Source organism: Hyperoodon ampullatus (genome assembly GCF_949752795.1).
Source record: "Hyperoodon ampullatus genome assembly, chromosome: 4".
In the NCBI taxonomy this organism is placed as follows: domain Eukaryota; kingdom Metazoa; phylum Chordata; class Mammalia; order Artiodactyla; family Ziphiidae; genus Hyperoodon; species Hyperoodon ampullatus.
Window position 1 is genome coordinate 168,357,686 of NC_136917.1, and position 13,313 is coordinate 168,370,998.

Consider the following 13,313-nt stretch of genomic DNA (forward strand, 5'->3'; position numbering starts at 1 on the left):
AGGATGCTCAGAAAACCCTGATCTAAATGAAAACTGTGAACGCCCCTCCCTGGTACCTTACCAGGCTTACTGTTTACAGTACCTTTATTTTAAGAACAAGGTAACGTGTTATAGTCTGAAAATTATAAACTTCTAAAAATCACCTGTTCTTATTAAATGTGCTTCCCTTAGCTTAACGTGGCCAACATATAATTTCATCTCATCCCCAAAGGACCACGGGTCTGTCCCATTTTAGCAGCTCTTTCACTTGACAGGGCATTTTCTTCTCTAATCATCACTTTCAACATCCCAGGGAAGGAATGTTTCAGGCACTTCTGTTATTCTTCTTCACCTTTCCTTCAGGAGGCAAGATGTTAGGATTGAGATGGGAATGCACGGCTATTGGAAATATAGGACAGGTCCAATTGGCAGTTGTCTGTATAACTTGTTTCATGGTTAACAGAAGGGGATTCTATGTTGGCTTCGGTCTGACATACTGAAAACTATCTGCAAGAGAGGAATTTGCTTTTAGCCCTAGGGTGACCTGAGCTCAGTCTCAGGGGTCGAGACGGCCATGCTCCTGTCCATTTCTGTGATGGGTGCTGTTCAGTGGGAGTTGACGTGTCAGAGATACTGCTCTGGGTGCCGGCTGTGTGCCAGGTGTGGGTGTAAGTGCTTGGTGTCCTGCCTGCCACACAGCTAGCTAGCACTTGCTGACAGTTCACTGTTTCTTTCACTATCCTTCCCAAAAGTTTTTTTTTTTGTTTGGTGGTACGCGGGCCTCTCACTGCTGTGGCCTCTCCCGTTGTGGAGCACAGGCTCCAGACGCGCAGGCTCAGCGGCCATGGCTCACGGGCCCAGCCGCTCCGCAGCATGTGGGATCTTCCCGGACAGGGGCACGAAACCGCATCCCCTGCATCGGCAGGCAGACTCTCAACCACTGTGGCACCAGGGAAGCCCCCTTCCCATAATTTTTTATCATCACCATTTTGTTTTGATGTGAGGCAGTGATACTCTACCTGCAGCCCTTTCCCGAGTGGACTGGTGAGGGTGCTCCAAATCTCCTTGCTCTGAACAGATCAAAATTACATCTAAAACACCTCTAACAGGACTTCCCTGGTGGCTTAGTGGTTAAGAATCTGCCTGCCAGTGCAGAGGACACAGGTTCGAGCCCTGGTCCGGGAAGATCCCACATGCCGCAGAGCAACTAAGCCCGTGTGCCACAATAGCCCTTGTGCCTAGAGCCCATGCTCCACAGCAAGAGAAGCCACCGCAATGAGATGCCCGTGCACTGCAATGAGATGCCCGTGCACCACAACGAAGAATAGCCCCTGCTCGCCACAGCTGGAGAAAGCCCGTGTGCAGCAATGAAGAACCAATGCAGCCAAAAAATAAAAATAAGAAAATAAAATAAAATGCCTCTAACGGGTGTTACTCTTTTTAAACTTAATTTCTTATTTTATATTGGAATCGAGTTGATTTACAGTGTTGTGTTAGTTTCTGCTGTACAGCAAAGTCATTCAGTTCTACATATACATCTAACCATTCTTTTTCAGATTCTTTTCCCATATAGGTTATTACAGAGTATTGAGTAGAGTTCCCTGTGCTATACAGTAGGTCCTTGCTGATTATCTATTTTATATATAGTAGTGTCTATGTGTTAATCCCAAACTCCTATTAAGATACGTCATTTGGTAAAATGTCATGTCATAAATCTCAGGTCAGAGGGAGAAGAAAGATGGGCTGCTTCATGTATTTGCCTCCAGACTGGAGTTCGAGAGCAGTCTCCAGTTTTGCAGACTGTGACCCCTTTTCCAAGAGTGAAATTAATCATACTTTTAATTTTATAACCCAGGAAAAAATAGCACGTGTGCCTCCATTGTCCATTACAATGTACTGGCCTGGTCAGGGATTATGGACCCATTAGACAGATGTATCCTTGGATCCCGGTTTTCCTCTCGTTTCCTTCCCCCACGTTCACGCTCAGGCTCTCTCCCTCCTCCGGAAACCATACGCTTGCCTCATCGTGACTTGCAGCCCCTTCCCTTTTTTCTCTTCCTAATTTGAACATTTCCATCCATGGGAGGATTGAGTCAATGGGGCGCAACACATGGAGACTGTGAAATTCCATGTACCCTCCACTTGGTGTTTTCTCCATCTTGACGTCTCACCATGTATTCGTGTGTACACCCCTTTTTAAAGAAGAGGCCCCTCTCCTCCCTTTCATGACCACCCTCTCTACTGGAACCTTAATAGTTTGCCACCCCTGTTTTTCTGGATCTTTTTTCTTTTTTTTGCGGTACACGGGCCTCTCACTGTTCTGGCCTCTCCCGTTGCGGAGCACAGGCTCCAGATGCACAGGCTCAGTGGCCATGGCTCACGGGCCCAGCTGCTCCGTGGCATGTGGGATCTTCCCAGACCGGGGCACGAACCCGTGTCCCCTGCATCGGCAGGTGGACTCTCAACCACTGTGCCACCAGGGAAGCCCATTTTTCTGGATCTTATACCACCTCTCCCTCTTAAATCTACAATCTCTTCTCCACTCACCACTCCTCAGAAAAGAAGTCACATTTAATGATCTGTTTTCTGTACCCTAAAATTTTCTGAACTTTGGTCCTTCAGCGCTTACCTGATTTCATTGAATTTTCTGGGGTTACCTAGCATTCAAGTTACCACATATATTCCATCCCACTTTTGCTTCATCTGTTCCCTTCTTGGTTTCTCATGTCATGGATTCTGTCTCCTGTTTTTCTGAAACTGACCCCAAAGTTGACCATTGACTGTCCTTTTTTTTTTTTTTAACATCTTTATTGGAGTATAATTGCTTTACAATGGTGTGTTAGTTTCTGCTTTATAACAAAGTGAATCAGCTCTACATATACATATGTCCCCATATCTCTTCCCTCTTGTGTCTCCCTCCCTCCCACCCTCCCTATCCCACCCCTCTGGGTGGTCTCAAAGCACCGAACTGATCTCCCTGTGCTATGTCGCTGCTTCCCACTAGCTATCTATTTTACGATTGGTAGTGTATATATGTCCTTTGACTAAAGCCAGTAGTCTTCGCTCTACCTCATCAGGGTACAGTGGACGAGGCCTCTTTTTATTTTTTATTAAAACATTTTTAAACATCTTTATTGGAGTATAATTGCTTTATAATGTTGTATTAGTTTCTGATGTATAACAGAGTGAATCAGCTATATGTGTACATATATCCCCATATCCCATCCCTCTTGCAACTCCCTCCCACCCTCTCTATCCCACCCCTCTAGGTGCTTTGGTACCAAGTTGATCTTCCTGTGCGATGCAGCTGCTTTCCACTAGCTGTCTATTTTACATTTGAGACCTCTTTTTAAAATGTGTTATTTCTATCCTCCAACTTAACTTGGCTCCCATGGTGCCGTGTTCACTTGATGTGTTATATCTGTTCTCTTGTCTCATCTTCGTGTGGTTACTTTTCTTGAACAAATTCTAAATAAACACTTCTCTTTAGCCCTTTTTTTCTCTCATGGTTTCCCTTGGTGAGTCTCAACCACACCCATGATTTTAAACATTCCAAAGATTATATGCTGTCTCTGAATTCTTTTTTTTCCTGAGCATCCAACCTGGATTTTCCACAATCTGCTGCATTTCCTTAAATATTCTCTTGGCATCTTAAACCCAACATGCACAAAACCAAATAATCATAGCCTCCTCTAAAACTTCTTCTGTTGATTATCATATTTTAAAAAATGGCATGACTGTCCTCAAAGTGACTCACATTCTTTATCTTCAGTCCATCTGTGCCTCTTTGCTTTCTGTTCCTCCCAATTTAACAGATTAGAACAACAACCATTTATTATATTTCACACTTCGGGGGTTAGGAAATTGGACAGTGCTCAACTAGTTGATTTCTTCTCTCGTGATACTAAAGTCACTCAGTGGGTTTCAGCTTTACTCATATATCAGGTGCCTTGGTGGGGCTGGCTGAGAAGCTGGGCTTAGTGGGAAACATCACCAGGAGGGCCTATATGTGGTCTCCCTGGCATGGTAGTTTCAGGGACATTGGGCTTCTGACCCAGTGTCTCAGTGCCCCAGAGGAGACAGGAAGTAGAAACTGCTAGCCTCTTAGGGTATGTGCTTGGAAAGTAGGGTACCATCACTTCTGTTGTATCTGACTGAGCAAAGCAGTCAGAGAGCCAACCCAGATTGAAGAGAGGGGGTGAAGGTCCAGCCTTCAGTGGGAGGAAGGTCGAAGAAGCTGTAGACATCTTTAATTTTCTGTACTTTGCCTTACCCATCACACTGAGTGTTTGCTGGGTTTACCTTAATTTCTGTTCACATTGACCCCACCTGAAGTCACAGCTTCCTTTCTTTCTCTTCTGAACAATTGCTGTATCTTCAATTTCACTTCTCGACCTTTATGCTCTTCTTTAGCCGATTTCCTGTGTATGCTATGGTGAGAATGATTACGATTTCTTCTAATGTTAATATACTGTGGTAGCTTATTGCCTAAAAATAGAGACCTCAGACCTTAGTATCAGTCACCTTCCAAAATCTTAACCCAACCTTCTCTCTAAGCTGCTTCCCAGTTCTCCCCTTTCTATCCCCTGGGGTCAAGTACAGTAAACTGTTCCCAACACATGTTGCCTACTCATTCCTCTTGGCCCTCCAGTGCATCTTTTCATCCTCTTCTGGATTACTTCCAGAAGTCTCCATCTGTTGAAATCCTCTTTATCCTCCATGATTAAACTCAAATATGAAGTCTTCCTTTGACCCACCCTTGATCTCTCTCAATAGCAGTTGTACTCTCTCTCCTAACCCCCATAGCACTCCTGCTTCTTTTTATGATTTTCTAACAGCTTGGATTATAGTTATTTTTATAAGCCTATCTTATTTTAAAGCTTATTAATCTTTTAAATTATTCATAATCTTTAAAGTTTCCCAGCTTCCAGCACGGCAATTTCATTTCACCCAGTAAGTGCTCCATATAGGTTTTATTTGATGCATACTTGATCTCTAGCCAAAAACTTTGCAGGCAGGTCATCTGTAAATTTCAAAGGAGAAATGCACCCACTGTGGATGATTTTGAAGAGTTGGGTAGCATAGTATTAATCAGGTAATTAGTCAAGGACAGTGGTCATGGCCTTATTTAATAGGGGCTTTTGTATTTTGAAAAGGGAAGGGGAGGGATTCTTACGGCATCCACATATAGATCTGCATTTGCACGAGGGGGCGAGAATGATGTTCTAAGAGAAAACCAATCAATGATCACAACTCTGAAACTGAATTCTTCATGGGGGTGGGGACGATGACAACTTGATCAAGCTTAAACTTGAACATTCCTTCTTTTGTAATCAATGGGTTATCTCCTAAAATTATTGGGAGGAAAAGAGGTCTAGATTGAGACAAACATCATTACTCACACATTTCTGAAATATCTCCTAGAAAAAGGTGTGTTTGTCCAAGCACTGCAAGGCTCTTTTTTTTCTAAAGGGCGTGATGGGGCTTTACTGAAAGACCACCCACCAGAAAACGTGAACCCATGTTAATGCACTTGTTCTCTTTTGTGTGTTTTAGGCACTTTCCCCACATGACGGGACAACGAGCTTCTGGTTAAAGATAAGTGTCCAGAGCCTAAGGTCTCCTGCCCACCATGAAGGGACCCTGCATCATTGCCTGGCTCTTCTCGTGCCTGGGATGGTGGAGACTCGCCCAGCCGGAGACAGACGCATCTCAGTGCCAGAGAGCAGAGCATCCGGTCATTTCCTATAAAGGTGAGGCTCGAGCACACTCTGATTGCAAAGGCACCATTTAAATGCTCGTTCCATACTCAGAATAGCAGTGGTTGTCACTCCATTATTCTGTGCATCTTGTTTTAGGCATTGTTTAAAATCAGAGCAAAAATGCAAAATCCCCCATCACAACAGTTTCATATTCTGAAACTGATCACTAAAGAAGAATCCAAGCTCAGAATTGTCATAGGCAGAAGGTCCCATTGTTGAGGCCACTTTTACTTAACAGGTGCTGTCAGCCTCCTAGGCCTTTGAACTGGCGGAGAAAAATGTGACCCACAGAAATGACAACAAAACCAAGCAAAACAAAAAATTCTTCATTTCAGCATTTCCCAACAAAGCCTTAGTCCCAGCACACAATGTACGCCTTTGTCTCTATCTGGCATTGCGTGGCAGATAGAATTGGTTTACTGTCTCAAATATGCCTACATATCTGTAGGGTCAATTGATTAGTGTGTATACACATTCTTTTATTCATTAATTCATCAAAATTTATTTAGGGTTCTTTACACCCTGGACATTTCTAAGCATTTAAGGTGATAAGTAAACTAGTCTTTGTCTCTGTCCTCAAGGAACTTGCTCTTATATCATGAAACTGAGTAAAATTAATCAGACATTGTATTTTAATAATTCATCCAATGAATAATTTTGCGGTCTGTTATTTTGTAACTTTTGTATCACAAAAAGATTTGAAATATATACAAAAATAGAAGAGTCTAAGGAACACCCAGCCCCTGTATTTATTAATCCCTGGCCCACCTTTTTTCTTGTATATCCCCACCCGTGATCTACCCACATTCACCAAATTATTTTGAAGCAAATTCAAGAAATGATATAATAGTGCCATAATATTTCACTTCTTGGCTATCAAAGATAAGGAATTCATAATGCCATAATCACACCAAAACATCAGAAACCCAGACAAAAACCAATGCCATAAAATTAGCAAACAGCTAGTGAGTACTGTGAAAGCCCTGATGGTCACAGGAATGCTTTTGCCTTGTTCTGGTGACAGTTGAACTGAGTCAGGATCGGAAGGACCTTCGTCTATTGCAGTTGGCTCGTGTCGTCTATTGCAGTTGGCTGGTGTACGTCTTGAGTCTCTTCATCCTTCACTGTGTTTTGTTGTTGTTGCTCTCCCCTTGCAAATTAATTTTTAAAGAAACTTGAGTTGATCGTCCTGCAGAGTTTCCACAGTCCAGGGTCTGCCCAGCTTCCCATTGCTGTCATTCGGACGCTCTTCTGTCCTGAATGTGTCTGTAAATTAGTAGTGATATCCAGAGGCTGCCCAGAGTCAGGTGTGCATCTTTGTGTCTCTGCTGTGTCATGGATGGTGCTGCGTCCTTCATCAGGATGTGAAATGATCAGTCATCGAGGATCACGGCCTAAATCTCCTGATTCATTCATGGGTGAAAAACAGGGAGTTTTTAATTTTGCTATTCTTTTTTCATTTAATGGCTAAAATATTTCTACATAAAGTAACTTTCCCTCCTCAACTCTTTGAATATCCTGAGGGTGCAACTGACATAGGAAAGGCAGAGTGAATGCTTATTTTTCTTCCCTTTACCATTTTTGTAAAGAGCTTACTTAGTTGGCTGTCCAACATTATCCAGAGGGGACAAATAAAATGTTATGTTTGCTTTTCTTTTAAAAAAAAAGTGGTTATTAGAATTATTTTTAATACATGGATTTCAATATTTGGTATATTTCCATCACTTGCAGCTTATGTTCTTACAGATGGTGAAATCGTCACATTTCAGGCCTAGGGGAGCCTCTTGAGGTTGGCCCCTGAGTTCTTTGGCAACAACCCAAGTGGCCTTGGATGGCTTGATTATTCTCTAGGATAATAAGATTCCTCTTATCCATTTCCTTCCATTGACCTGAGAATCAGCCATTTTTATCTGATTCAAGCATAGCGGTGATCAAAGTCAGGTGTTTTCAGTGTACAGAGCTAAGGAAAACGTTCTTTAAAACACACCAGAAGTTGCTCTGGATACTTCCAGTTCATCTCCAGGACTCTAGGGGCTTTCTGATCCTCTTCCATTTTATGTCTCTATCTTTCTCTCCTGTGCACAGAATCCTATCTCTGTAGGTCAGCATGATTATTCCTTTGCCTTTTCCTGTAATAGATACTTAGTCATTTCAAAATAACAGTTCTGTGCAACTTTAGTCCTTGTTGACTACAGAAAACCCTTTTGGATGATTTTTCTTCTTTTCTTTTAGTCCTCAGGGTACAAATCTCACTGGAAAATTGAAGCAAAATTAGCACCTTGACATTGAAAGAATTTCCCTTTGTATGGTTGTGCCACCAACTCAAAATCCAGTTAATTTCATTGTTTAATTTCACTTTTGATTTTTCGAGATTTTCAAAATTTACATTACATTATTCTGTAGTGTTTTAAAGCCAAATTAATAAAATAAGCAGTGTTCAGAGGAACTGTTTTCCTTACCCTGTTCACTCTCTCTGCCTTTAGCTCACCTTTTACTTATAGTTTATAGTTTATGCTTCTTTTTAAATATAAACCAAACTCCACACACACATACACATGCACATATATATTCACACCCTCTTTATTAAAAAGTAGCATATATACAGAGTTTTTTCTATCTAGCATATTTTGACATCATGATATACCCTGGAGTCCACGTCCCAGTAGTATGGATTTATGTCACTTCTTCTCATGGTCACATAGCTCTCCTCTGTGTAATGAACTCTTGTCTACTCAGCAACTCCCTGCTGGGAGAAGTGATCATGTATAGTGTTACAATGTGTAATGCCTCCTGCACACACATCTTTTGATATTTTTGCAAGTGTAACATTGACAGAGATTCCTGGAATTGGGATTGCTGGGTCAAGGGGTGAATGCAGTTGTGGTTTTGCTAGATACTGCCTGATTCCCTTTGATGAAGGTTGCACCATTTTGCATTCTCATTGCCCTGGATAGGAGTATCTGTTTCATGCTAGACTTTCCAATAGAGTGCACTGTTAAGCTTTGGGATTTGGGAAAACCCCATAGCTCATAAATGGCATCTCAACCTACTTTTAATTTTCATTTTTAAAATTTGGAGTGAACATTCAACAGACATTTAATAACTGCCTATATATGTACCGGGGTCTGTGCTAAATATGGAGGAGATAGTGGTAAAAAACCTAGTTCCTGTTAAGGGTCTAGAATATCTTGAGGAATATAAACCAAAAGGACCACTGCATTACATTGTATTAAGGGTCCTCTCAGGTGTCTTTGCCGGGTGCTGTGTGAGCCCAGGGAAGGGGTGTTGGAACCAGACAGCCTGGGCTGTAGAGCAATGGTTAAGGAGGGTTTCTAGGATGCAACAATGCCAGAGCTGAGTCCCAGATGATTGTTAGAAGGTGTTTATGAATCTCATGAGGGGAGCACAGCAGGTTTTGGCAAGTGTCGAGTACAGTAAGCCATGAAATGTTAGTTCAGATTACAGAGAGGAAGTAGAGGGAGATGAAACTTACAGTGAGGATTCAATAATGCACGGCATCAAAAGGCATCTCAAGAAGTCCGCCTCTTGTCTGCACAGGCTCACCTTGGAGGATGGAGAAGTGCCGGCAGGAAGAGCAAATTCTGGGGCCACTGCTGTGACCAAAGGGGGCAGCAATGAGGGCCTGAGCTGTGGGAGTGGTAGCAGAAATGTAAAGAATTGGGTGGATTCTGGAGATTTGAAGAGGGAGTTGTTGATGTTTTAAAGGATATAAGACAGGAGGAAGCAGGGGGCACTGAGAGTGAGTGCTGAGTTCTTGACTGTTGATTCCAGATGGGATAAAGAAGGGGAATCTGAAATGATGTTAGAGCGAGAAAGCTGAGTTCCTAGCTGCCATCAGATGGAGGTAACTAATTGAGAGCAGGGATCATGGGGACCAAGAAAGGAGAGCTTTTTCAAGAGGGAGGTGGCCGTCAGAGTGTCTGATGATGCAGCCAGTTCAAGGCACCTGTGGGCCAGAAGGTCGAGTGACAAACGCATCCCGATTTGCCCGAGACTTTTTTGGGATGTAGCACTGAAAGCCCTACTATCTTCTGGGAAAACTGGGACAGATGGTTACCTTCCCAGAAACTCTGTCAGCAATGGTGTATTAGTTTCTCAGTATTCCTGTAACCAAATCCTACAAACTGGGTGGTTTAAAACAATCACAATATCTTCTCTCACAGTTCTGAAGGCTAGAAGTCCAAAAGCAAGGTGTCACCAGGGCCACGCTCTGAAAGCTCTAGGGAAGAATCTTTGCCGCTTCTTCGCTTCGGGTGGCTGTCAGCAGTCCTTGGCGTTCTTTGGCTTGTGGACCCATCACTCCAGTTCTCTGAGTCTGTAGTCACATGGCATTCTCTCTATACTTCTGTGTCTGTTTTCTCTTCTTTTTATTTATTTGTTTGTTTGTTTGTTTGTTTGTTTTATTTTATTTTTTTTCGGTACGCAGGCCTCTCACTGTTGTGGCCTCTCCCGTTGTGGAGCACAGTCTCTGGAGATGCAGGCTCAGCGGCCATGGCTCACGGGCCCAGCCGCTCCACGGCATGTGGGATCTTCCTGGACCGGGGCATGAACCCGTGTCCCCTGCATCGGCAGGCGGACTCTCAACCACTGCGCCACCAGGGAAGCCCCTCTCTTCTTTTTATAAGGACACAAGTCATATTGGGTTTAGGGCCCACCGTCACCCAGCCTGACTTGATCTTAATTAATTACATCCAGGCCCTATTTCCAAATAAGGTCACAATCATCACAGGTGCATGAGGTTAGGACTTCAGCATATCTCTGGGTGGGCATGGGGTGGACACATCAACCCGTAGCAAACGGCATTTATCAGAGCAGTTTCGCAGCAGTTCTGGGGATAAAACTAGATGCTCATGAGTGAAGGGATAAATGTGAGGTGAAGAAATAGACATAAAACTAGAGAACTACTGTCTCAGTTGTCAGGGACATGAGGACAGGGAACAGCTTTTAAGAGAGCATTACTTAATCATCCTTAAATGGTACTGGTGTAGAGAGAAAAGACAGGGGGAGGTAATTGACTAGGCAAAGTCCCCGGGGCTATAGGAGGGGATAGGATACTGGCACAGGTGAGGGGTTAGCTCACAGGAAGGAGACCCCACCTACAGCCAGCCCAGAGGGAGGGAGGCCAGGGCACCCAGGATGCAGGGCAGGTAGAGGGAGGGAGCACCTGGGGACCTCCATCTTGGCTGAGAAGGAGTATGCAGACCATGGGCCAAGAGTATGGGTGCTTTAGGAAGGAAGTGCTTCTCTTAAGAAAGGATAAGACTGTTGATCAAAAACAGACATAAAAGATTCCCTGTGGCTGTTTGGAGCCCAGTCAGTCCTTGAAATGGCTCCTGTTATAGCTGAGCAGGTGGCCACGGCTATGCCCCATAAACACTCTTCTGTGCTCAATGCAAGAAAGTTTGAAAATGTATGATGAAACACTGATAAGAGAGAAACAAAGGAAGGGCTGGATCATCTTGATGTTTACAATCTTGGTTTCTGGGTACATTAAAAATTTCATGATTTAGCATTATACGTTGGAGGCACGCTTCACAGGAGGCTGCTCAGGAAGAGTCTGCAGGGACATCTCAGTACAAGTAAGCACATTTCAATGAAGTCTTGATTTGATTTACCTGGCTGAGCAGAAGGTGCTGGCAGGATCTTTTTTCCAAGCCTTGGTAAAATATTTACCACTTCGGGCTCCGCTTGTCTTGTGGAGTTCATTGCTCAACAAGCCCTAACAGCTTGCTGTGTTTGCAAGGGTACTCCCTTGACTGCATGTTCTGGAATATTTATCCCTGCTCATGCAGTGGCTGCTAAAACACCCTGACCTGTGACAGACGCACCCTTCACACTTAGGTCCGTGTCGTTTGCTTAAATGTCTGTTCCAATAAAGGGGGGGAAATAGTGACCCTTCAAGACAGCATGTTTCTTAGCACGCTTACTGAATCTCATAACTGTATCCGAAATGAGTTTTAAATGTTTAATGTCCACTTAAGGCGATAGTGCCATATTCTGCTTTTGTTCGTTTATTGATTAAAGTTTACCCAGCATGCTCGCAATTTAGAGAGTGTGCTCCAGTTATAGAAATCGGGCAATTTCACATAACACACAGAGAAAGACCACCTCTGGGGTGAGTCACGCTGTATTCAGGCTTACTTTGCCTTGCAGCTTTAATATCATGACTAATTTGGAGGCCTTTTTTCTTTGTCTTAGCTGACTTAGTATTTTTTTAAATTTATTTCATTTGAAATATAGTTGATTTACAATGTTGTGTTAACGTCTGCTGTGCAGCAAAGTGATTCAGTTACACATATATATAAATATACATATACATGTATATATGTGCACATTCTTTTTCATATTCTTTTCCGTTATGGTTTATCACAGGACATTGAATATATTTCCCTGTGCTCTACAGTAGGACCTTGTTGTTTATACATTCTATATATAATAGTTTGTATCTGCTAATCACAAACTCCCAGTCCATCCAATCACCCACGTCCCCTCCCCCTTGGCAACCTCAAGTCCATTCTCTATGTCTGTGAGTCTGTTTCTGTTTCATAGATAGGTTCATTTGTGTCGTATTTTAGATTCCACATGTATGTGATATCATATGGTATTTGTCTTTCTCTTTCTGACTTACTTCACTTAGTATGATAATCTCTAGTTGCATCCATGTTACTGTAAATGGCATTATTTCACTCCTTTTTATGGCTGAGTAGTACTCCATTGTATATATGTACCACATCTTCTTTATCCATTCATCTGTCAATGGACATTTATGTTGTTTCCATGTCTTGGCTATTGTGAATAGTTCTGCTATGAACATAGGGATGCCTGTATCTTTTTTGAATTATAGTTTTGTCCACATATTTGCCCAGGACTGAGATTGACAGCACTTAATATTAATGCCCAAGATGACTTCTGCCTGCAGAATCAGGCCAGGTGTTGTTAATTCTCCTCTCAGATCCCTGGGATCTCTATCTGTAACTCCTGGATGGTCCTGCTGAGTGTCTTCCTACTTCTGGATTTGTTGTTTGGCCTGAGAATTGTTTTGGGACTTATGGAAGAACTGTATGGATGATTGACACTAGATTATCAACATTTGGCCCCAAGTCTGAGGGACTCAAAATGGATATTCCAGCTTGCGCCATCACTGGGACCGGACTGGATGTGGCATGTGGCCCTCGAGTTTAAACAACTGCCTTATCCCCACATGTAGCCTTGGGTGATTCAAAAAACCATGACCAAAAGGGGCCAACCCAGTATTTTAAACTCGGGTTCTATTCCCATACCACAGGATGAATGATTATTTTTCACAGATCCTGTGTTTTTCTTTCAAATGGTATAACTATATTCCATTGCCTTCCTGTTAAAGGCATTGATGTGTTCAGTGTTGACAATAAAAATGTGTGGCAAGTTTTGTAACTTTCTGTTGGCTCTTCTTTATGTTAACTTACTGGGAGCCCCAGCTCTTCCCTACCTCCGAGAGGCTGTTTTTCTCCCAGTCTGGAGGGTGTCATGTGCACACTTCCTCTTTCCCTGTTAACTGCCAACCCTGCCCAT

General features: G+C 42.9%; 1 protein-coding gene across 1 annotated transcript in view; it reads left to right on the forward strand.

Annotated features, from left to right (window-relative positions):
• Positions 1-5,611: 5,611 nt before the first annotated feature.
• SEMA5A (semaphorin 5A) overlaps positions 5,612-13,313 on the forward strand; it is a gene marked incomplete at both ends in the record, with an annotated part of 314,646 nt that continues 306,944 nt past the window's right edge. Inside the window, one exon of the mRNA XM_079703072.1 lies at positions 5,612-5,732. Coding sequence (XP_079559198.1) covers positions 5,612-5,732 — 121 coding nt within the window. The remainder of the gene's footprint in view (positions 5,733-13,313) is intronic.